This window comes from Tursiops truncatus, chromosome 16 (genome assembly GCF_011762595.2).
Source record: "Tursiops truncatus isolate mTurTru1 chromosome 16, mTurTru1.mat.Y, whole genome shotgun sequence".
Lineage (NCBI taxonomy): Eukaryota > Metazoa > Chordata > Mammalia > Artiodactyla > Delphinidae > Tursiops > Tursiops truncatus.
In genome coordinates, this window is record NC_047049.1 from 26,707,741 (window position 1) to 26,732,440 (window position 24,700).

The window sequence follows — 24,700 nt, forward strand, 5'->3', positions numbered from 1 at the left end:
CACAGGGAATTCCCTGGCAGTCCAGTGGTTAGGACTCTGTGCTTCCACTGCAGGGGGCAGGGGTATGATCCCTGGTCAGGGAACTAAGATCCTGCATGCCATGTGGCACGGCCAGAAAAAAAAAAAAAACAGACACGAAAGAATGTATACTCTGTGACTGCATTTATATAAGGTTCAGGTACAGGCAAATCTAATCTTCAGAGACAAATCAGAACAGTAATTGCATACGGGATATGGGTACTAACTGGAAGGGGATACAAAGGAACTTTCTCAGATTATGGAAATGCTCTATATCTTGAGAGTGAGATTACACAAATGTATACATTTGTCAAATTCATCTACGGGTACACAAGGTGTGTATATTTTACTGTATGTAATTTTTACATAAACAAAAATCTAAATAAGGCAAAACTCAAGCAAGAAAGATACAAATGTACTAAGATTGTTTTAATTCCAGTAGTGGAAACAGGGAAGACTAGACTTAAGTCTACATCTGCCAATTACTCAATCAGCAATATTGAGCACCTGTGCACAATGAACCTGACATAGAACAAACTGTTGAATTAATAGAATAAAACCAGCATATAAGCCCATTTCTTCCATTTTTGCTACAGAGAACTTAATGATTTCTCCGAAGATAAGAAAAGAAAAATAAACATTCATACTTATAGCAATGTTGGGGAAAGCAAAATTTTCTCAATACCTGAACCAAATGCAGGCTTTGCTATGATACAGAACTGGGCTGTAAGGTATGAAAAAAAAAAAAGATTTAATTCAACAGTGTACTGTTTTATACCAAGGTGAAACATTATTTGCTGAAAGCTTCCAAACCTAGTCCTCTGTGCAGTTTTCTGATAATATAGAACCCATTTCTCTTCCAGACCCTGTTCTATGTGAAACAGGAAGGAAGCAGGCAGGGCACAACCTTTAAAAGAATGACATAGCCACAGGATATGACAAAAAATGGTTAGAACTAACTAGATCCAAGATGGTGGAAGAGTCAACTACCCGTAGACCTTGAGCTTCATTATACACTCATTGTACTACATCAGCATGCTAAATGACACACCCACCAGTGCCATGACAGTTCTGAAGCTAACCATAAAAGACCAAAAAGTGGGCAGTAGCCCAACTCCTGGAAATCCCTGCCCCTTCACCTGAAATAGTTGGAATAATCCTCCCACACATTAGCCTATGAAGTTAACCAGCCCATAAAAACTAATCAAGCCATATTTCAGGGCCTCTCATCTTCTGAGATGCCCCACACTCTGTGGAGTGTGTCTTCCCTATAAATAAATCCACTTCTTACCTATCACTTTGCCTTTCATTGAATTCTTTCTGTGATGAGACATAAAGAACCTGAGCTTCATTAAGTCCTGAGACCAGGTGTGTAATCTCAATTAAAAGACAGTGGGTTTAAAGTCTCTATCTGAGTTGCATGGTTTCATAAGGACTTAATAAAAGTCAACTCATACCCTAACAACAACCCTATGAGATAGATACTATTATCATCCCTACTTAACTGATAAGGAAACTGAGGTATAAAGAAGTCAAGTAACGTTACACGTAGACAGAGCCAGGCTCAAATCTCAAGCAGTCTGGTGCCGGGGTGAAACTGAGCAGAACCCTACAGGGCCCTCCCTGGTACAAAAGCCTTTTTCTTGTTTGCAGGAAAAAAAGGCTTCAGCTTCCTAGACCTTCCCTGAGTTCCAATGGGCAGATTCAAACAGTTACTAATTAAGTGAGGAAATGAAGAAACAAAGGAAAGGAGTCAAGAAACAATAGTGCAGCAATGGGGCAGGGTCCTTGTTCTTCTTCAAGGGATATACATAACAATCTGATACACATCTCTGAGTTTCATCTACAGGAACTAAGGCCCCCCCACCCAGGGGGAAGATGGTAACTTCAAGCTAAGCAACTACCACATGGACCCAAGACTGGTTGGAACCAGAAGGCTAATGACTGAGATTCCTGAAACACCACCCTGTTATCACACTACCAACCAATCTGAGAAAGGTCACACACCCTGCAGTCCTCCCCACCAAATTTTGAGCAAGAGCTGCCCATTCTCCTTGCTTTGCCCTTGTAATAAACCTTTTTCTGCTCCAAATTCTGACAGTTCAGTTTGTTTGGCCTTACTGTGCGTAAGACACAAGAACTTGGGTTTGACAAGGGCTCTTAACGACCACACCATATACTGGCCTCTGGGCTTCTTTTCTAAGATGTTTTTTAAGCATCTCTTTTCTGCCTATGTCACACAATTTCACTCCTGCAATACAATTTAAGGCCCACACACCAATTTATTCTGAATTTTTCAGCAAAAATCTCCAAATCAATTTGTCTCCAATATACTCCAGAAGTACAGTAATTTATAAGGGGACTCAATATTTTAAAAAATAGATATTTGTTGATTTTTTTGATTAAGACTAAATAAAGCCCTGACAGTGATGGTAATTTTGTTCACAAATCTTTCCTACTGGCCTTAGATTCAAAATTGTTTTAGGCTGAAAGAAATTTGGAATTGTTCTTCATATCTTAGTGTCCAAGTCAGATGATTTTGACTTGTACAATTTTTAGTTGCACATGATTATCTTTACCACTTATCTAACATAGTTCAAATCATCAGCTTTTATTGAGCCCCAACTACTAAAAAGGAGGTCAATGGATAAGTGTAAGAGATTGCTTCTGCTTTCAAAGAATTTTCTAGCCTAACATTTCTCATATTAAGCTAGGATACAATAACTACTAGGATCTATTGAATTCCCAGCCCCACATTCCAGGGTGGGAAGAAGCATGTGGGTGGCAATGTAGTGTCTTCCTATTGTTTGAATTTGCATTTCCCCAATGTCTAAACATATAGAGGATCTTTTCATGTGCTTATTTGCTGTCTGTGTATCTTTTTTTGGTATTATATCCATTCAAATTTTTTGCTCATTAATCGCCCTTTTTTATTGGGTAGTTTATCTTATTATTTATTGTTTTGTAAGAGTTCTGAATTCAAGTCTTTCATCAAATATGTATTTTACAAATATTTTCTTCCAGTCAGTGCCTTACTTGTTCATTTTCTAAACAGTATCTTTTTAAAAATCAGACGTTTTAAACTGTGATTAAGTCCAACTTATTTTTTTTTATGGTTCATGTTTTTTGTCTTCTCGAAAAAATATTTTCTAATGTGAAGTCACAATGAATTTTTTTCTCGCTCATTTTCTTCTAGTAGTTTTATACTTTTAGCTCATATTTAGGTCTACAATCCAGTTTGAGTTAATTTTTGAATATGGTGCAATATAGCTAGTCAAGGTTCATTATTTTGCATATAGATGTCCAACTGTTCCAGCATGATTTGTTAAAAACACTGAGACCAATGCTTTTAATATAATAGAGCACAAGAAGTTCATTGATATCTTTCAGATTCTATACAGCTAATCTTTAAGAAATCACAACTACCTGAAAAGGATATTAAAACACTTCTATGTTTTCAAACTATGTATCTGTGTGAGGCTGGAATTCTACATGTATTACAAGCAAAACACCACATCACAACTTACTGAATGCAGAAGCAGACATGAGAATCCAGCTCTCTTATTAATCCAGACATTAAAGAGACTGTAAAAATGTAATACAATGCTAGTCTTAAATTTTTGTTTTAGAAAATAGGTTTTTTTAAATAAAAACATTCACATGCATTAACATATAATGGATTTATTGTAGCTATTTTAGTCAGTTATTTTTAATGAATAAATTAATATTTAATTTTTTTCTCAGTTCTAATTTCAAATATAATAAATATAAATAGATATATCCCATATAAACAAAACCACTTTGGAGTCCTCAATAATTTTTAACAGTGCAAAGGAGTCCTGACATCAAAACCAAACTGCCCACATCTCTTCCCTCAATTACTGAAATTATCTTTATGATAGCTAGAGTAATACAACTAAATGCAAATCTGATCAGGTCAAACTTGTGTTTAAATACTCTCAACAGGAAATTCTCTGGTGGCACAGTGGTTAAGAAGCCGCCAGCCAATGCAGGGGACACGGGTTCGAGCCCTGGTCCGGGAAGATCCCACATGCCGCAGAGCAACTAAGTCTGTGCGCCACAGCTACTGAGCCTGCACCCTAGAGCCCACGCGCCACAACTACTGAAGCCCATGTGCCTAGAGCCCAGGCTCCGCAACAAGAGAAGCCACCACAATGAGAAGCCCACGCACCGCAAGGAAGAACAGCCCCTGCCTGCCGCAACTAGAGAAAGCCCACGTACAGCAACAAAGACCCAATGCAGCCAAAAATAAATAAATAAAATAAATAAATTTATTAAAAAAAATACTTTCAACAGCTTAGTACTCTTAGCATCAAGATGAAACATTCAATGGCCGACAAATCCTGCCATGATCAAGCTTCCCCAGTCTTCCCTAACTCTATTCTCCTCTATTCTCCTCATTCTCTGAAATGATAGGTTTCTTTTTCTTTTTTTTTTTCCCCAGCAGAGTCCTTAAATGCACAAAACCCCACCTGTCCTCAGGGCCTTTGAACTGACCTGAAATGTTCTCCCCCACCTCCCTTTTTGCCTAATCCCTACTCATCATTCAGTTCTTAATTCAAACCTTGATTACCTGATCTTCCTTACCCCCACCCTCAGGTTAAATCAGGTTCCTCTTTTATATATTCTTATGGCTCCCTGCACATTTCTGTTAGGGTAACCACTGACCGAAACTGCCTGCCCTGGCCAGGCCGGATAGTAACCACTTGCATGAGGTACCTTACAACAGGAGATCCTGGTAAAGAATGCAGAAACTGACAAGCTATCAACAACCGTAAGAATTAGGGAAAGGTCAAAAGGAGAGAGGAGATGCCAGTCCATATGTCCTACCAACCTCCCAGAATCCTTCCTACTGGAATCCATCTTGGCTGCGTGATGCGCGCGCCACCAGGAAGCACCCTGAGTCAGAATGATTGGCCAGAGACAACCCGGAAACTAACCCCATTACCATAAAACCTGAGACTGCAAGCCATGTGGCAGAGCAGTTCTCCTGGGTTCCCTTACCCTGCTGCTCTCTGCCCGGGCACCCCCTTCCCAAAAAGTCTCTTGCTTTGTCAGCACGTGTGTCTCCTCAGACAATTCATTTCCCAGTGTTAGACAAGAGCCCACTCTCAGGCCCTAGAAGGGGTCCCCCTTCCTGCAACATTTCCTTAATAGAACTTATTAGTTTGGGGGATTTGGGGGTTATGTAATTTAAACAGTAATTTAATGTAAGGCCAGACACCATAAAACTCGTAGAGGAAAACAAAGAACACTCTACGACATAAATCACAGCAAGATCCTTTTTAACCCACCTCCTAGAGAAATGGAAATAAAAACAAAAATAAACAAATGGGACCTAATGAAACTTAAAAGCTTTTGCACAGCAAAGGAAACCATAAACAAGACGAAAAGACAACCCTCAGAATGGGAGAAAATATTTGCCAACGAAGCAACTAACAAAGGATTAATCTCCAAACTATATAAGCAGCTCATGCAGCTCAATATCAAAAAAACAAACAACCCAATCCAAAAATGGGCAGAAGACCTAAACAGACATTTCTCCAAAGAAGATATACAGATTGCCAACAAACACATGAAAGGATGCTCAACATCACTAATCATTAGAGAAATGCAAATCAAAACTACAATGAGGTATCACCTCATACCGGTCAGAATGGCCATCATCAAAAAACCTACAAACAATAAATGCTGGAGAGGGTGTGGAGAAAAGGGAACCTTCTTGCACTGTTGGTGGGAATGTAAATTGATACAGCCACTATGGAGAACAGTATGGAGGTTCTTTAAAAAACTAAAAATAGAACTACCATATGACCCAGCAATCCCACTACTGGGCATATACCCTGAGAAAACCATAACAAAAAGAGTCACATACCACAATGTTCATTGCAGCACTATTTACAACAGCCAGGACATGGAAGCAACCTAAGTGTCCATCAACAGATGAATGGATAAAGAAGATGTGGCATGTATATACAATGGAATATTACTCAGCCATAAAAAGAAACGAAATTGAGTTATTTGTAGTGAGGTGGATGGACCTAGAGACTGTCATACAGAGTGAAGTAAGTTAGAAAGAGAAAAACAAATACTGTGTGCTAACACATATATATGGACTCTAAAAAAAAAAAAGGTTCTGAAGAACCTAGAAGCAGGACAGGAATAAAGACGCAGACGTAAAGAATGGACTTGAGGGCGCGGGGAGTGGGTAGGGTAAGCTGGGACGAAGTGAGAGAGTGGCATTGACATATATACACTACCAAATGTAAAACAGATAGTGGCAAGCAGCCTCATAGCACAGGGAGGTCAGCTCAGTGCTCTGAGACCACCTAGAGGGGTGGGATAGGGAGGGTGGGAGGGAGACGCAAGAGCGAGGGGATATGGGGATATAAGTATATGTAGAGCTGATTCACTTTGTTATACAGCAGAAACTAACACAACAATGTAAAGCAATTATACTCCAATAAAGATGTTAAAAAATAAACAGTAATTTAATAGTTTAAGATAATATAAATATAATAATCATAATATGTAAAACTTATAAATAAAACTTTGCCTATATGTCATGAGTACTTTTCTAAGTTCAGTAGTTCTCATCAGATTCTCAAAGGAGTACATGACCCCTGTGTACTGAAGAATTAATCTTACCCAAAGACAGGCCTGGTCTTTCCCCTTGGTTACTGGCAGGTGGTATCCCCCTGGAACTTCTTACCTGACAGAACTTTGACTGGGGGCTTTGGCCACAGGACAAATGTGATTCATGATGGGGGCTTTGAGCCACACTCAGTTCCAATCCTAAGAAGGAACAGAGACTAAAAGCATTAGTGTAACCTACAGGAGGGGCTAGAGACTAAAAGTCAGCCATGTGAGCAGCCTGTAATTGAGCCGCAATAAAAACTCTGTACACAAAAAGCTTGGGTGAGTTTCCCTGATTCGCAATATTCTGTGTGTACTGTCACATACAGTGGCACAGAGGAAGTAATGCCATCCATGATTCCATGGGGAGAGGATGACAGGAATTTCTACATTTGGTTCCCTCCAGATTCTATCCTGTATGTCTCTTTTTTTGCTAATTTTAACGTGTATCCTCTGCCTGTAATAAACTGTGAATATAACAGCTTTCAGTGAGTTCTGTGAGTCCTTTCCAGTGAGTTACCAAACCTGAGGCAGGGCTGGGCGGGGGGGCCCTCCTTACAACTGGTATCTGAAGGAGGGAAGTTTTATAGGGACTGTTATCTCAGACTGCAGTCTGGTGAAACTCATTGCAACCCCAATAAGATTTTAAAAAACCAAAAAGCTAAACTGAGTTCCTTGAGAGCCAAAACTTTATCAATATGATATATAGTAAAAAACAAACAAACAAACAAAAATACTATGTTTGAAATAAATTGATACTCTCAGGATATCAATATTCTCTAACATTAACAGCAATAATATTAATGACAATGAAGATAAGGATGATAACAGCAACTATTTACTGCATGCCCTTACTATAGTCTCCACTTACAGATGAATTTAGGGTGAAAATGACTTGCTCAAGATCATACCACTAGTGACAGACAGTATATAAGCTCTGATTTAACTAATTTTAAAGCCTATGCCCTTCACCATATTGTATCTCATAAGACAAGCAAAGGAAGTTTTGCAAAGGACAAATATCCAGCAGCATCATCACTAAAATACTTACATTAAAGTAAGTATTTTCATTAAAGCCAAGTAACTGGGGACTTCCCTGGTGATGCAGTGGTTAAGAATCTACCTGTCAATGCAGAGGACACGGGTTCAAGCTCTGGTCTGGGAAAATCCCACATGGCATGGAGCAACTAAGCCCATGCACCACAACTACTTAGCCTGTGCTCTAGAGCCCACGTGCCACAACTACTGAAGCCCGCGCACCACAACTACTGAAGCCCGTGTGCCTAGAGCCTGTGCTCTGCAACAAGAGAAGCCACTGCAATGAGAAGCCTGCATACCACAAAGAAGAGTAGCCCCCGCTCACCACAACTAGAAAACGCCTGCGTGCAGCAACGAAGACCCACCGCAGCCATAATAAATAAATAAATTTATTTAAAAAAACCCAAAAGAACATATACAAACACATACATATATAATAGTATAGTAGCGAGGAGACACTCTGAATTGAGCACTTTATATTTTTAGTAATCACAAGAAAAACACAAGAAGGTGCCCAGGCAACTGGTTGTAATTAATTGATTGATTAATTGGCTTTATGTAGGTCCAGAGCAAACATTACATATTGAATGCTATTAATTAATTATTAATATTATTAATAAATGCTATTTATTATTATTATTTATTCACGATCATACTTCTACTAGGTATGAAAACCAACAAGTCAAGTTGCACTATGTCAATTTTGGCAAACCAATCACGATAATGAAAATGTCTCAAGAGTGGATGGATCTGGATCTACATTATAAATTAGAGAACTGAGTGATGTGAAATATAGGCAACATGAAGGAGAAAAGTGAACGTAAGTAAAGGATGGGAAAGAAGGAGAGACACACCAATTAATTAGACACACATACTAATGACCACAAATAACCCACAGAGACAGAGAAAGTACCTGGAAAGCTGTGAGTGCGCCAGTCCCTGGGTTATACAGGCATCGCAGCGAAGGCATGCTGTCCGCCAGGCTGGAGCAGCCCAGCCACAGAGACCTGGGCATAGAGCACTGCAGAGAGAGGACAACTATGAGATGGGACAGTATGAGACAGGATGGCACAGATTACAGGAATTTTCAAGGCTTGGCTAAATACAATATTCCAGGTGCAGCTTGCCTTTATGATAGACACATCTTCAAGAAACATACTACTAACTAGTTCTAACCCCAGAGGGAAACTCAAAAGGGACACTAGTGGCCAAAAAGCAAGAAAAAAAAGTTATAGGTCAAGAAGCCAAATATTTAATAAAATTTTTTATCCCTGTTTGCCTTCTATGTATGAATCTAAAGGAAATCTACTTCTTTTTTTTTTTTTTTTTTTTTTTTTTTTTCGGTACGTGGGCCTCTCACTGTTGTGGCCTCTACCGTTGCAGAGCACAGGCTCCAGATGCGCAGGCTCAGCGGCCATGGCTCACGGGCCCAGCCGCTCCGCGGCATGTGGGATCTTCCCAGATCGGGGCACGAACCTGTGTCCCCTGCATCGGCAGGCGGACTCTCAACAACTGCACCACCAGGGAAGCCCAGGAAATCTACTTCTTAACCCAATTAATCAACTCTTTTCCTCTACACACCTCAACTCATCTCCCATAAACTCACCACAGAGTGAAATATTGTGCAGACTAAGCAGAAAAAAGGAATTATTCATGGTAGCATTTCAATATTAGAAATGGTAACTTAGAAGACAAAATATAACAGGAAAGTTAAAGTTTTTTTTTAGAAGGTGGGGAGAAGGAAAAGAAAAAGTATTATACCCCTACCGCTTTGACAGCAACTAACTGCACAGTTTGCATATGTTTTATGTGTCTTGTTAGTCTGCTATTAACCAAAATGCATAGTTACCATAGCAGCTGCCTCTTCATCTTTCCAGATGGATTAAGGGGGGTGGGAATATTGGAGGGAGGAGGCAGGAAGCAATCCAAACAGAAGGGAAAACAACAAGAAAGAAAGAAGCAGAGACAGGGACAGAAAAAGAGGAAAAAAATAGAACCCCAAAAAGCTGCTGGTCCTAAAACCTTCTAAAAAAACAAAAACAAATGTGTAAGTGTGAATATACATATAGTGTATTCAGTAGCAAACAAAAAACAAGGTAGAAATTATGAGTTCTAGTAGTACTAATTAAACAATATTAGTGGTACTCCTCCTGTAGCTTTATGAAACACTGTATCTTTTAGAAGAATTTTTACAATCTTTAGGTTTCCCTCAATGTATCCCAGGCTGAAGCTCTGTCCATCAACTTGGGTGCTATTACAGTCTAATAATACTAAAAAACTAAATACCTGATCACAGCACATATAAAAACAGAAAAATATTTTGAAATATAACAGTCAGTACACATAATACTAAACTTTATAAGCTTTGAAATATTTACTATCATCGTGGGACTTTTTTTCTTCTTAAAACACTTTAGTTGGAGAAATATTAAGGAAACAAAATATGGTATTCATTGTTCACACTATCTATAACTGATATAAGGACAGTATGCTGCAAAGTACTCCAAAAAACGGTGGGCCAATAATTTATTACAACTGAAGTCTGTTAATCAATTGAATGAGTTTACCAGCTTTTAAAAAGCATACACAGCATGTTTTTAAATGCCTGAAACATGTTTTCTACTACCTGAAAGAATCAGAAAAAGAGATTGAAATGTTGCAACAAGGGGCCTGCAGTGCTTTAAGGAGAATATAGTATCTAATGCCCATGAGGTTCAACAGCACAAATTCATTTTCACAAAGAACACTGAAAATCTTGACTCCTCCCCCTATTTGGCTGCATGGGAAAAGCCACAGTTCCTCTTCACTGATAGAAGGCCCTGCAGGCAAAGGGCTGGCCTTAGCATTTACTATATGAAAGCTGAAAGACAAAATCTCCTAAACTCAGGTCCCTGTTGGTCAACTTCTAAGAGTAAAAGAAGCTATAATAATGAACAATAAAAAGATTGCTGCATTGAGACTTTATGTATCCTTAAGCCATGGAATAGAAGAATTCCCTTTTCACTACTATATCAACTAAAAAATTCAGGCCAAGAGAACTATAGTATTCCACAGGCCATGTAATACATTCACACTCTACCTATACAAATTCAATGACTGGCTTTTAAGAATTCCAATTTAGGGACTTCCCTGGTGGTCCAGTGGTTAAGAATCTGTCTTGCAATGCAGGGGACGCCAGTTCGATCCCTGGTCAGGGAACTAAGATCCCACATGCTGTGGGGCAACTGAGCCCGTGCACCACAACTACAGAGAAGCCTGCGTGCTGCAAAGGAAGATCCCCCATGCCACAACTAAGACCTGATGCAGCCAATAAATAAATTTAAAAAAAAGAATCCCAATTTAGTTCACTCACTTCAAAAATGAAACTCCCACTGTCACATAGGATAATCATATCTGCCTACCCTTACTGCACAAGGTTTTGGTAAAATTAAAATAAGGGATCTAAAAATTTCAAGTACAGGGACTTTCCTGGTGCTCCACTGGCTAAGACTCCACACTTCCAATGCAGGGGGCCTGGGTTCAATCCCTGATCAGGGAACTAGATTCCATATGCCGCAACTAAGAGAACTGCATGCTGCAACTAAAGATCCCGCATGCCACAAATGAAGATCCTGCATGCCACAACTAAGACCCAGTGCAGCCAAATAAATAAATATTAAAGAAAAAAACTTCAAGTACAAAAGAAAAAAATATAAAGTGCCATCATTACCAAGAACAGGCTTCCATGAATGCCACTTGCATTTCAAAATGTTCTGGGAAGCCATTATGAACTGCAGATCATTGAATCAATAAATTCATCCATTAATCAAATATTTAGTGTTCATTAGCAGAACAGACACAAGTGGAGTAGAAGGAGAGGAGAAACAAAATTTATCAGGCATAAATTGTTTGCCAGTCATTGTGCTAGATCCTTAAAAACATTATTTCACTTAATCATTACAATCCTGTCAAAGAATTATTAGTATTTTCACTTTAACAGGAGAGTAAACTCAAGTTCAGAGAAGTTACAGTGACTGTCAGCGGCAGAAGTAAGACCACAATGTGTTTGTCTCCCAAAATCCACACTTACCACTATAAAGACCTATTCTCAAGTAGTTTACACTCTATTTGAGGGAGATAAATTAACACAAACAGTAACTACAAGGAAAAATACAATAACATACTAAACTGTGTTAGACAATAGCTGCTATATAAGTTTAGTTAAAATTTCTAATTTTTAAAAAGTTCAGACACAGTCTTTAATTTTATTGTAGCACTTGTTACTGTACGTAAATTAATTATATGTTTGCCTCCTCTATCATAATGTATTTCTCAGATATGAGTCATGTCTTTTTTTTTTTAATCTCCAGTATGTGGTCATAGTAGATGGTCAATAAATGTGCTCTTAATAGCAAGTGATCATTGAAAGCTACATATCAAAGAGAAGTAAGGAAACAGTTTTTGCTTATAAAACAGTGAGAATACTGATAAAATAACACTGTTTATTTTACTGAGACTGATCTTACCAGGCTGAAAGGTATGCGTTTTGGATAAATCTCTTTCGCGATTCATTATCTTACTCACCTGTAAAACAATCTAGTAAATAAAAAAGATCCAGAGTGGTTAAATAAATTACCAAAAGTGAATGGGTACCACGCAAGTGGTAAATATGGGATTCAAACTAGATATCTGACTACCTAGAATAATGCCACGTAAAAATGGCACTTAAGGATTTCCCTGGTGGTCCGGTGGTTAAGACTCTGTGCTTCCACTGCAGGGAACATGGGTTCAATCCCTGCTTGGGGAAGTTCCGCATGTCGCCACGGTATGGCCAAAAAAAAAAAAGGCACTTAAAAAGTCACACATGGAGTTCGTTCATTTATTAAAAAATGTGGAGCCAAAGGTGGTTTAGGGGCACTGGACTGACTCAGAAACTAAAGAAAAGGAGTCCCACCCAAGTGGCCATGTTAATCATCAAAGTAATGGGCAAAGAGAAGACAAACTTACATAAAGAGAAAGATCAACAGGACTTACTGACTGACGAAAGGAACAAAGAAAGATGAGTCAGAAATAACCCAAGATTTCAAATGAATGACTGGAAGAATGGTGGTAGCACTGACAGACACATGTAAATTGAAAACCACCTGTGGGTTTCGGGGTGTTGGGGTGGGGGTGGAGTAGATAAGCTCAGAAATCATAAACATAACAGGATAATAAACCTCTAGTATGTGAGTAAAAATATGGCATGAAAGCATGGGTATAAACCTGTAAGCATTACATAGATGTGGGAAACACTGGCTTCTGTATAAACTACAATGCACTAGGTTAAAAGCATTTGCTGTAAAAATACTAGCGAGATTTTTTTTAATATGAAAAATAAAATTCGATTCCTCTTCTCCCTCATCTCCTTTCCTAACTGAAAAATGAACTTCAACAGCCATTAAGTGAGTACAAGCTAAGTGGGCATCAAACTGAGTGGTATAAGTGGCAACGATGGCCCAATACAGGCTTTTGGAGTCCAACTGGTGTGAGAAAGGTGTCCCTGAGGGGTAAAAGCCCTGGCATAGAGTTTCAGAGCCCAAGTAGGGTGACAGAAAAAAACCTTTACAAGAGGGTGGCCTGGCATGGGGTTCAACAGCCCTAGTGGAGTGAGGAGAGCTTCTACATGGGGGACTGAAGTGGCCGTGAGCAGGATGATGAGCATGTCCACGTGTCCGGGAAGGGCAGGGCAGTGAGGGTTTCCAAAGTGGGCAGAAAAAGACATTCATAGAGTGGAGGGGTAGTGGACAGCACTGAATTCTGACCCAGTGGGGTGAGGGGCAGTGGCCCAGCAAAGAGTTTCAGACTCAGTAGGGAGAGAAGGGTGGAAGGGTTAGCCCAGTGCAAATAGATCCCAAAAGGGTAAGGAAGACATCCATAAAGAGTATGGGGTGGGAAATGGAGAGAGAGCTATGTTGGCAATGGGAGATGAGTTATACAGGAAGATCCATCAAATGAGGGGTGGGGAAGGGCTTCCCTGGTGGTACAGTGGTTAAGAATCCGCCTGCCAATGCAGGGGACATGGGTTTGAGCCCTGGTCTGGGAAGATCCCACATGCCATGGAGCAACTAAGCCCGTGTGCCACAACTACTGAGACTGTGCTCTAGAGCCCATGAGACACAAATACTGAGCCCACGTGACACAACTTCTGAAGCCCGCATGCCTAGAGCTCATGCTCTGCAATGAGAAGCCACTGCAATGAGAAGCCTGCACACCGCAACGAAGAGTAGCCCCCACTTGCCACAACTAGAGAAAGCCCGCACACAGCAACAAAGACCAAACGCAGCCAAAAATAAATAAATAAAATAAATAAATTTATTTTTAAAAAAATTAGGTGGGTAGATCAAATATTGAGGATAATAAGAGCAAGGATTCTCATCAGAGAAGAGTTACAAATATAGAAAGGAAGAAAGCCAGAGTGAATACTATGCTGCTGAACTACAACTGAAGATGTTATGAATGCAAAGCTTCATAACAGAGACAGACACTTCTAGGTAAGTGATGTATGTATATGTGTGTGTACACATACATACACAAACACACCCCCTGGCTCTATCAACTGGGAGGGTCTGGTAACAGTAACACCTTAATAGCAATGAGTACAGTTAATGATTCCAAATATCACTCTCCACTAAAAGGAACCAGAGCTCCTTAGAACATGGCTAATTCCAGGACTTGGGCAAGTAAAGTTTAAGATGACCTCAGAGTATCATCTTGTGGTACTCAAAAATGGTGAAGACATGGCCAGGGGCCAGTGCAAAAGGTTCTCACAGGCTAATTCTGCGACAAATTGAACATCAGAATAAATAATGATGATAATGGATTATAATACTGGCAGTCAAACTCTAACATGCCCCCAGTCATCCCCACCTCCTCATAACACTTGTAAGTAATCCTGTCCCCTTGAGTGTGGGATAGCCTAATACCTTGCTTCTAGGCTATATAAGATTGAAACTTCTATCTTGCTAATAGACTCTACTGCCTTCTTGGCTTGCATGCTTTGATGAAGCAAGTAGTCATACTGGAGAGTTTCACATGGCAAGAAATGAGGGTGGCCTCCAGTCAACAGTCAGCCAGGAACTGAGTCTCCAATAATCCTTGAGGAAAGGAATTCTGCCAAAAACCACGTAAACTTGAAGTGGATCTTTCCCCAATCAAGCCTTCAAATGAGACCTCAGCCCTGGCCAGTACCTTCATTATAGTCTTGTAGGAGATCTTAAAGAGGACCCAGGTCAGGCGTGCCCACAAGTGCACACTGTGCAGTATGTATGTGACTAATCAACAGACTGAAAGCGACTGACTGATCATGATGTGCATCTGTTTTCCACATAGTGATCTGTGGACTGGAGAGCTAGCAAGGAAGTTTGCACTTTACAAAAATTACAGTTAATAAACTCTGATAACTGAAATTTGAACCATGTTTTGGGGTACTGGTGTTATTTAACTAAACTGTAGTAACTGAAATTTGTGCATATCAGAACCATGCAAAGTGAGGACTTCCAGTACATTAAATTTAAATAAAATAGAAACTCTAAGTAAAACAACATTAGACCTCAGCTACTACAATAAGGAAGTAGCTGGTATCAAACTTACCCTCCCATCATAGACTGAAAGAAAAAGGGACAAAATATGTGAAACGTATATTTGAAAACATTGGACAACAGGCAGTACCAGACTGTAATCCCTGAAAGACAGGAAATAAATGAGGTGATCCTTAAAACTGTCCAAGTCTTAAACCTCAAAGCACTTTCTAGTCTGTGGCATGAGAAAGGGGACTCCAAGAAGAGCAAAATAGGACCATTTATTGAGGAAACAGAGAACAGAATTGGTGAGTCAGAGTATTGGAGAAAGAATTATGCAGAAAAAAGCTCTAGATAACTGAACAGGGGACTCCTTAAGTCTATTCCTAAACACTAAGTCCTGTTTGCATAAGGTGAAACTCCATAAGGCCAGGCAAAAAACCATGAAGGAGCTGTAAGCTCAACAACTCCTAGAACCCACACAGAGCTGGGGAACTTTTCTGTTCTGACCAGCCAGATTGCAGAAGCCTAACTGAACATGTGGGACATTGAGTAGGAGCCCCAGAAAGCTCACACCTCACTTGTAGGGATAAACTACACTAGTATAAAGGTTACACTAAACCTATCCTAATAAAGCTTAAAATCAAGTCACAGCAGCATCAAACTGCAAGAAGCTTAACTACTGGCCAAAATAAACTCAACACATTCTTTTAAAAAGACAACAAAATACAAACACTGAATCATGTAGCATTCATAATGTCTAATCTAAAATTACTAGATGAGGGAATTCCCTGGCGGTCCAATGGGTAGGACTCGGGTGTTTCCACCATGGGCCTGGGTTCAATCCCTGGCTGGGGAACTAAGATCCTTCAAGCCTCACAGCGTGGCCAAAAAATAATAATAATAATAATAAAATAGGGCTTCCCTGGTGGCACAGTGGTTGAGAGTCCGCCTGCCGATGCAGGGGACACGGGTTCGTGCCCCAGTCTGGGAAGATCCCACATGCCGCAGAGTGGCGAGGCCCGTGAGCCATGGCCGCTGAGTCTGTGCGTCTGGAGCCTGTGCTCCGCAACGGGAGAGGCCACAACAGTGAGAGGCCCGCGTACCACACACACACACACAAATAAAAAATAAAAATAATAAATAAGTAAAATAAAATAAAATAAAATTACTAGATGAGACAAGAAGCATTAAAATGTGTCCCATAATCAGGAGGAATATCAGTCAATAGAAGCAGATCGAGAAATGACAGAGATAATGAAATTAGCAGGCCGGGCTTCCCTGGTGGCGCAGTGGTTAAGAACCCACCTGCCAATGCAGGGGACATGGGTTCGAGCCCTGGTCCAGGAAGATCCCACATGCCGCGGACCAACTAAGCCCGTGCACCACAACTACTGAGCCTGCGCTCTAGAGCCCATGAGCCACAACTACTGAGCCTGCGTGCCACAACTACTGAAGCCTGCACACCTAGAGCCCGTGCTCCGCAACAAGAGAAGCCACCACAATGAGAAGCCTGCTCACCACAATGAAGAGTAGCCCCCGGCAAGAAGGAGGGATCAATAAGCTGTCTTCTCAGCTCTGCAGGAAGGCAAGCCCTCCCTCCCCGACCCTAGTCCCACCATCACTAACTGGAAACCTGGTCTCAGGCTAGGAACCCCCCCAGCCCCATCCTCACATTTCTCTGTCTATCCCAGAACCTCAGAAGCCTGCTCACTGTGACCAGCTAGCTCCACACGGGCGTGCGCAGGCAAGCAGGATGAGAAAGACGTGTGTGATTATATCACACAGATGGACACCTCTATCGAGGTCCATTGGTTTAAAGGGACAAGGAAGGAGGAGGAGGGATGAGACTGTCACCTCCTCCCAGAAATAAAGTTTGTACCTTTGAGATTCCTTTTCGCCCTTGAAGTCAAACTAATAATTGTTTGGAGTATGGAGGTGTTTGCTGCTTTTCTTTGGTATTTTTTCTAATGCAATAAACTCATTTCTGCCTGCGGAAAAAAAAAAAGTAGCCCCCACTCACTGAAACTAGAGAAAGCCTGCGTGCAGCAACAAAGACCCAATGCAGCCAAAAATAAATAAATAAAAAATTTTTTTAAATTTTTTAAATTTTTTTAAACTTTAAAAAAATGAAATTAGCAGGCCAAAACATTAAAATAGCTATTCTAACATTAGCTAGTCTAACAACAGCTATTCTATGATTCTAGAATCGTAGGATACAAAAAAGGAATGAAATAAAACTTCCAGAAAAGGAAAATACAATGTCTGAAATAGTAATTTCATGAGACGGGATTAACAGCTAACTACAACAATGTAGAAGAATAGATCAGTAAATCTGAAGGAATAGCAATATGCAAAATAATGCACTACGAGAAAAAGGACTGGAAAAAATTGAATCATGCCTCAGTGACCCATGAAAAATAAGCAAGTGGTCCAACAAATGTATAATTTGGTATCCCATTAAGAAAACCAGGAGAGTGAGTGGGGAGAAAGCATATATTTTCCAAATATATTTGGAAATAACAGATACAATCCACACAAAAAAAATTTTTTAATATTTATTTATTTATTTATTTGGTTGCACCGGGTCTTAGTTGTGGCAGACAGGCTCCTTAGTTGCAGCTCACCAGCTCCTTAGTTGTGGCATGCAAACTCTTAGTTGCTGCATGCAGGTGGGATTTAGTTCCCTGACGACGGATCAAACCTGGGCCCCCTGCATTGGGAGAGCAGAGTCTCATCCACTGCACCACCAGGGAAGTCCCCCACACAAAAATATTAAAAGTTCCAGAAATACAAATATGTGGGTAAATATCTTTAAATCTTTCTCATTTAAAAAAAATTTTAGGGCTTCCCTGGTGGCGCAGTGGTTGAGAGTCCGCCTGCCGGTGCAGGGGACACTGGTTCGTGCCCCGGTCCGGGAAGATCTCACATGCCGTGAAGCGGCTGGGCCCATGAGCCATGGCCGCTGAGCCTGCACGTCTGGAGCCTGTGCTCCGCAACGGGAGAGGCGACAACAGTGAGAGGCCCACGTACTGCAAAAAAAAAAAAAAAAGGACAAAGGACTTGAATAGACATTTCTCCAAAGAAAATACACAAATTGACAAAAAAAAAAACATTGACTCAACATCATTAGTCATTAGGAAAATAAAAGTCAAAACCACAAGATGCCCTTCACACCCGCTAGGATGGCAACAGAAAAAACAGAAACAAAAAAACCCCAGAGCTATCTAGATACCTCAGGAAAAAAGCATGCCAGGAGATCCAGATAGACTGGAAGTATCTTTATCATCGAAGTCCTACCCAGTCTCAAAAGCTTTTGAAGCTACAATTAAAAACAAAACAAAACAAGACCAGAAAATAACAAGTTATGGTGAGGGTGTGGAGAAACTGAAACCCTCATACACTGCTAGTGGGAATATGAAAAGTTCAGCCACTGTAGAAAGCAGCTTGGCAGTTCCTCAAAAAGTTAAACATAGAATTACCATGTGATCACTTCTAGCAGTTCCACTCCTGGGTATATTCCCCAAAGAAGTGAAAATACTCAAACAAATATATGTACAGACATTTCACAGCAACCTTATTCACAATAACCAAAAGGTAGAAACAGCCTATATGTTCACCAACAAATGAACAGATAAATGAATATACACACAATGGGATATTATTCAGCCCTAAAAATGAAGTACTGATACAAGGTGAACCTCAAAAACATTATGCTAATTAAAAGAAGCTATATACAAAAGATCACATATTGTATGATTCCATTTATATGAAATATCCCGAATAGGTGAATGCAGATTAGTGATTGCCAGGGCCTGGAGGAAGGGGGAAATGGACAGAAACTGCTTAATGAATAAGTTTTACTTGGACTGACGGAAACGTTTTGGAACTAGATAGAGGTGATGATTGCATAACATTGTGAATGTACTAAATGACCCTATACTGTTTGCTTTTAAACGGTTAATTTTACGTTATGTGAATTTCACCTCAATAATTTTTATTTTGGCCATGCCATGCAACTTGCGGGATCTTAGTTCCTTGACCAGGGATCAAACCTGGGCCCTGGCAGTGAAAGCACCGAGTCCTAACCACTGAACTGCCAGGGATTTCCCTCAGTAAATATTTCTAAATGCATATTGTGCTCTCTAGAGCAACCACTAAAACAAAACAAAAGTACCTATTAAGCCAACGGAGGAGATAAAATGGAATACAAAAAATAAATAATCCAGGACTTCCCTGATGGTGCAGTGGTTAAGAATCCACCTGCCAATGCAGCAGACATGGGTTCGAGCCCTGGTCCAGGAAGATCCCACATGCCTCGGAGCAACTAAGCCCATGCACAACTAGTGAGCCTGCACTCTAGAGCCCGAGAGCCACTACTGAAGCCCACGTGCCTAGAGGCTGCGCTCCGCAACAAGTGAAGCCACCACAATGAGAAGCACGCATACTGCAACAAAGAGTAGCCCCTGCTCATCGCAACTAGAGAAAGCCCGCATGCAGCAATGAAGACCCAACGCAGCCAAAAATAAATAAATTTATTTATTTAAAAATAAATAAATAGTATAAAAACGTTCCAATAACTCAGGGCAAACATTCTTGAAAGAAATGGAAAGATAGAAAGTATTAGCAAAGAAATAACGGATATATATAAGAACCAAGTGGAAATATAAGAACTGAAAATAACTGAAATTTTTAAACTCATTGGACAGTCTCATTAGCAGAATGGAGATAAGCAGACCAACATTCCTCATGAATATATAAGCAAAAGTCCTAAACTAAATACTAGCAAATAAAACCCAGCAACATATAAAAAGGATTATAAAACATGACCAAGTGGGATTTATCCCAGGTATACAAGGTGGCTGCCTTGAGCACTAAAGGTGTTCCAATGCCTGGCTCCATGTCTTTGTGGTGCCTGACATCTTCCCCTTTAGTTCCATGAGCTATCTCTGTACCCTTAAAATAGGTGCTCCTTCTTGCTTAAGGCGGAAATGAGACAATTTTTAACTTGAAATCAAAAGTATTCAATTAAGAAAAAAGTGTAATTCTGAAATGAGTATTATCCCCAGAGTAGATACCATGGGAAGCTACACTTATTCCAACAATGTCATCAATGCTCCAAAAAAAAATTTTTTTAATTTAAGCATTCCAAAATGAAACTGGATTAACGTTATGAAAAGCAAGTGAGTCCCTGCCTTAAAGGAAATTATAATCTAGTAGGAAATTTAGATTTAAAGGCTCAGCCAACTTTAAACATTTATAACATTTATAAACATTGAAAAACACTAGATAAATTAGAATTTAAATATTACTAGTTTGATATCATTATTGTTAGCCCATATAAACTCACACTTTTCTTATAATCTTTGGATGCCTAGTCCACTGCCTAGTCCAGCAGAAGTGTTCAAGAAATCCCTGGTGAAGTGAACTGTTGAATTATCATAACAACTGAGAATAGGTGTGACACTAATCCAGGAGTTAAGACACTAATCCAGGACAAGGTGCAGACTCGTACTCAAACCAACTGTAAGATCTTGAGCAGTTCACTCAATTTCCATGTGCCTCAGCTTCTCCACTGGTAAAATGGAGTAGATTAAAATATTTCTAACAACACCTGCAGCAATAAAATTCCATAATTCTATGATTTAAGTCTATCTTTAACACATCTAATATGGATTTTTTTAACAGTAATTATTAGTTTCACTACAAAATCTGGCCTAAAGGGATGGAAATCCCTTTAAACAATAAGGTGAAGGGGGAGAGGAGGAAGCAGCTCCTGATGCTTATTTAGAACTGTTAGGATTCAAACCTGGCTGCTTTCTAAAATAAATTTTATTCATTATTATTTATTAAGTATGCAATTAGTCAAATATAACACTCTGATAAACTAGAATTTTGCGCAAATGCTTTAAAATTCTAATAACTATGCATAAGCAGTAAATTATTCTTACTTGAATTCCTACTGCTGTGTAACGCAGGGTTACTAAGTACATAATTACATAACAGAGCCACCCAACTTCCAAAGGAGCCATTCCAGTGAATTGTGTAAATAATATGCTTTAAAAAAACATAACCTCCTCACATATGAATTTAAATTTACCAGATATGGAGAAGCTGTGTACCTGTGAGACTAGAACACAGTCTTAAAAAGGCCTTCCTAATTATGAATTTACCAGAGAGATTAGAATGACCCAAAGCAAATTAATACATACTTCTTTTTCATAACTTTCTATAAAAACATTTTCACTATTCTGTTTCAGTACAGAAAACAAAAGATCTTAAAAGTTATTGGCTTAAGATAAGGACTCCAGAGTACAAGACTATGACCAAATTTTTCTAACATTGACATTCTGGTTTTCTTAATTACCAAATACTTGTGTTGTATTTTTCTTTCATTTGTATCAACATAAGTCCTGAATATTTGGTCTATGGCTGACTTTACTGTAAGACTGTTGAATTTGAATGAGTAAGAACAATTTTCTTTAAAAAAAAAAAAAATCACACAAAATATTCAACATTAGCAGGCAGCATGGCATCATAATACCTAGATGCCACATGTTTTCTGTACCAAAAAGTCATTTTTAAGACCCATCTACAGTAATCAACCAACTTAGTACACAAATTTATGCATACAGCCAGGTGGTATCTTTATTCTCCCCATAACAGTACAAAAAGTAAGGTTGTTCACTTACATTTCTTTTGCTAATTATTAAAAATCACCTTATGCTAAGTAAGGAGGATTCCTATATTTTTGAAGTGTTCATTTACTCAGTAAGAATAAAACTGCAATTATTCAGATTAGGTTTTATAAACTCAATCTCCTATACCTGTACTTAAAGGCCTTTTAAATCATGCCACAAAGAAATTATTTGGTTATACTGGCATTTCATTTTATTAAAATCAAGTCAAATCCCACTGCAATAAGCTCTAAGGGACTGTCCAAATTCTTTTATTGCACTAGAATTTATTGCATTAAATATTGTTTGAAATAACTAGGCCACCAGCTGAGGCCTGGGAATCATGGGGTTACACAACGATTTTTGATGATATGGGGTTGGCCTATACACAAACTTCAAATGATCACAGTACTCATTGGGAGGATTAGGCTTTATGTATTTCTGAAAGAGAGAGGGAGGAGAGAAAGGGAAAAGAGAGGAAAAAGAAAAAGAAAGCTTGATTGCAACTAGAGGAGTAAACAGAAGTTGAAGCAGTCTTCCATTTTGATGAAAGGCATTTGCAACACTTTTTTTCCAGTATGGATTTACACATTTGTTCACAGCAGTTGCTATGACTCAACAGAGGACAGTATCATGTTAATAATCCACATATTAAGGCAGGCTGGCTGCCATATGAGCAATTAGCTCTTATCCCTCACTTCACAGGCAAAAAGAGCAAAAGAAGCCACAGAGTAAAATCCTTTGATTGGGAGGTGGAGGAGGATGAGACAAATCCTCACACTGGACTTCTGGAACATCCCCCTCTCTACAGATATGTTTGCTCTAACAATGAGATCAAAAGGGAGCGCTCTCTGGAGCTTTCTTCTTAACTGAGAGGGAAACTCTCTTTATGAAAAGATCCCCTGATATCAAACGGTATTTCAACTACTACAAACCAAGTATCCCAGCCCTCCTTGGGTACTCCTTTATTTAACTTTTGTGTAGGAATAGAGAAAAGAAAACTACTTGCTCATTAGAAAGAGAATAACTGCCTACATAAATAAATGGAACCACATTACATCTGACTTCCTGGGCACCACAGACCCATAGAGAAGAAACTCCTTTCCAGCAGTGTGTTTATTTCACTATTTGCAAATGGCTGGCTGACTGGCAGCTACAATATATGAAATAAATAACCATTTCAAAGATCAGGTGTCATGTTCCCTAGTAAGAAACAAAAATGAACATAATCTACCCTCCCCATTCAGTTTATGGAATTTAGTAGAATAGGTTTACTGGCTATCTGATTGCTTGATGCGTTTGTGAGGACATATTCTGTGATGGTGTGGTTATTATTTAGGTTAGATAAGAAATTCTTCCCCTTTCTCTCAGGACATCAGTATTAAGAGTTACATATTCACAAGAAGGTTCCAAAACTAATATTTCTGGAGCAAGTGAAATGTGACAAGAAATTGTGAACTGGGGAGTGATGAGTATAGCTAATTTTTTTTTTCTTCCAAGAAAATTAACTACCTGATCTTACAATCTAACTTAGCACAAGCCAAGATGCAAACTAGTAAATCTCAAATGCACATTGACATTTGATGTGATGATGACACTGTCCACTTTTAGACACCAATCTTAAAATCAGCACATCAGATTCTAATATAAAACGTTTTTACAGATTTACAAACTAGCCTCAAAAATTTCTGTTCCAAGATAAGCTAAGAGAAAGGGAGATTCAAATTCATGCACTGTTATATCCCAGTGCACTACAATATCTAGGCATAACAGTATACAGGCACATATGGTAGGCTTTCATTTTCTAACTCCTTTACAAAATGTTAGCTAACTTGTTGAAGGAATCTTTGACATGTTTGCTGGGTATCTGAACCATTTATTAGCCTAAGCTGTCTAAGTCACGTGAGTCACATATGACCTACTACTACTAAATAACAGCATAAAGGGGATGAGTAGGGCTTCCCTGGTGGCACAGTGGTTGAGAGTCCGCCTGCCGATGCAGGGGACACGGGTTCGTGCCCCGGTCCGGGAAGATCCCACATGCCGCAGAGCGGCTGGGCCCGTGCGCCATGGCCGCTGAGCCTGTGCGTCCGGAGCCTGTGCTCCCCAACGGGAGAGGCCACAACAGTGAGAGGCCCGCATACCGCAAAAAAAAAAAAAAAAAAAAAAAGGGACGAGTATTTTACAAATCTTTCAAAACAAACAAAAAAACTCTAGTTCTCTCTTCTCTTTCCCCATCTTCTCTTTTTTAGAAAGAAGTTTCTGGGCTTCCCTGGTGGTGCAGTGGTTGGGAGTCCGCCTGCCGGTGCAGGGGACACGGGTTCATGCCCCGGTCTGCGAGGATCCCACATCCCACATGCCGCAGAGCGGCTGGGCCCGTGAGCCATGGCCGCTGAGCTGGCGCGTAAGAACTTTCTTCCCTATGCCTATACCAAAGGACAGATTCTAGTCAGGCAAAATCAAGCATTGTTTAAAGAGCCTATTTATGAAAATTAACTTATATTTAAGCAAGTCAACATTAATATTTGGATTTTGACTGAAAATATTCAATGGATTACTTTAAAACACTGTTTTTATGGTCAGTCGATACTATCTCTCATAACTGACATTCACACCGCAGTTTCCAACTACAACACAAGAACATTAAATATAAAAACCTCTACTAAAGGGCAAAAGGGCAACGGCATTCATGTACTCATGCTCAGGTAGTGTTCAATTATTTGCAATTAAATGTGGAAGAAATATGGGAATTTCAACACCACAGTTTTTAGA

At 39.6% G+C, this 24,700-nt stretch overlaps 1 protein-coding gene across 21 annotated transcripts in view; it reads right to left on the reverse strand.

The window, feature by feature from the left end:
* Positions 1-24,700, reverse strand: part of BTRC (beta-transducin repeat containing E3 ubiquitin protein ligase) — a 184,128-nt gene that overhangs the window by 119,347 nt on the left and 40,081 nt on the right. For 15 of the 21 annotated variants that reach the window (XR_004522406.2, XM_019939841.3, XM_019939839.3 and 12 more), the window contains exon 2: positions 8,627-8,734. The exons of 3 other annotated variants lie outside the window; for them this stretch is intronic. Coding sequence is in view for 13 of the 18 variants with exons in the window: in XM_019939841.3 (XP_019795400.1) it covers positions 8,627-8,734 (108 nt within the window). In the remaining 5 variants the exon portion in view is untranslated. Of the gene's footprint in view, positions 1-6,751; positions 6,835-8,626; positions 8,735-24,700 lie in introns of all 21 variants that reach the window. 3 more of the 21 variants (XM_019939845.3, XM_073794054.1, XM_073794056.1) reach the window with 2 other exon arrangements.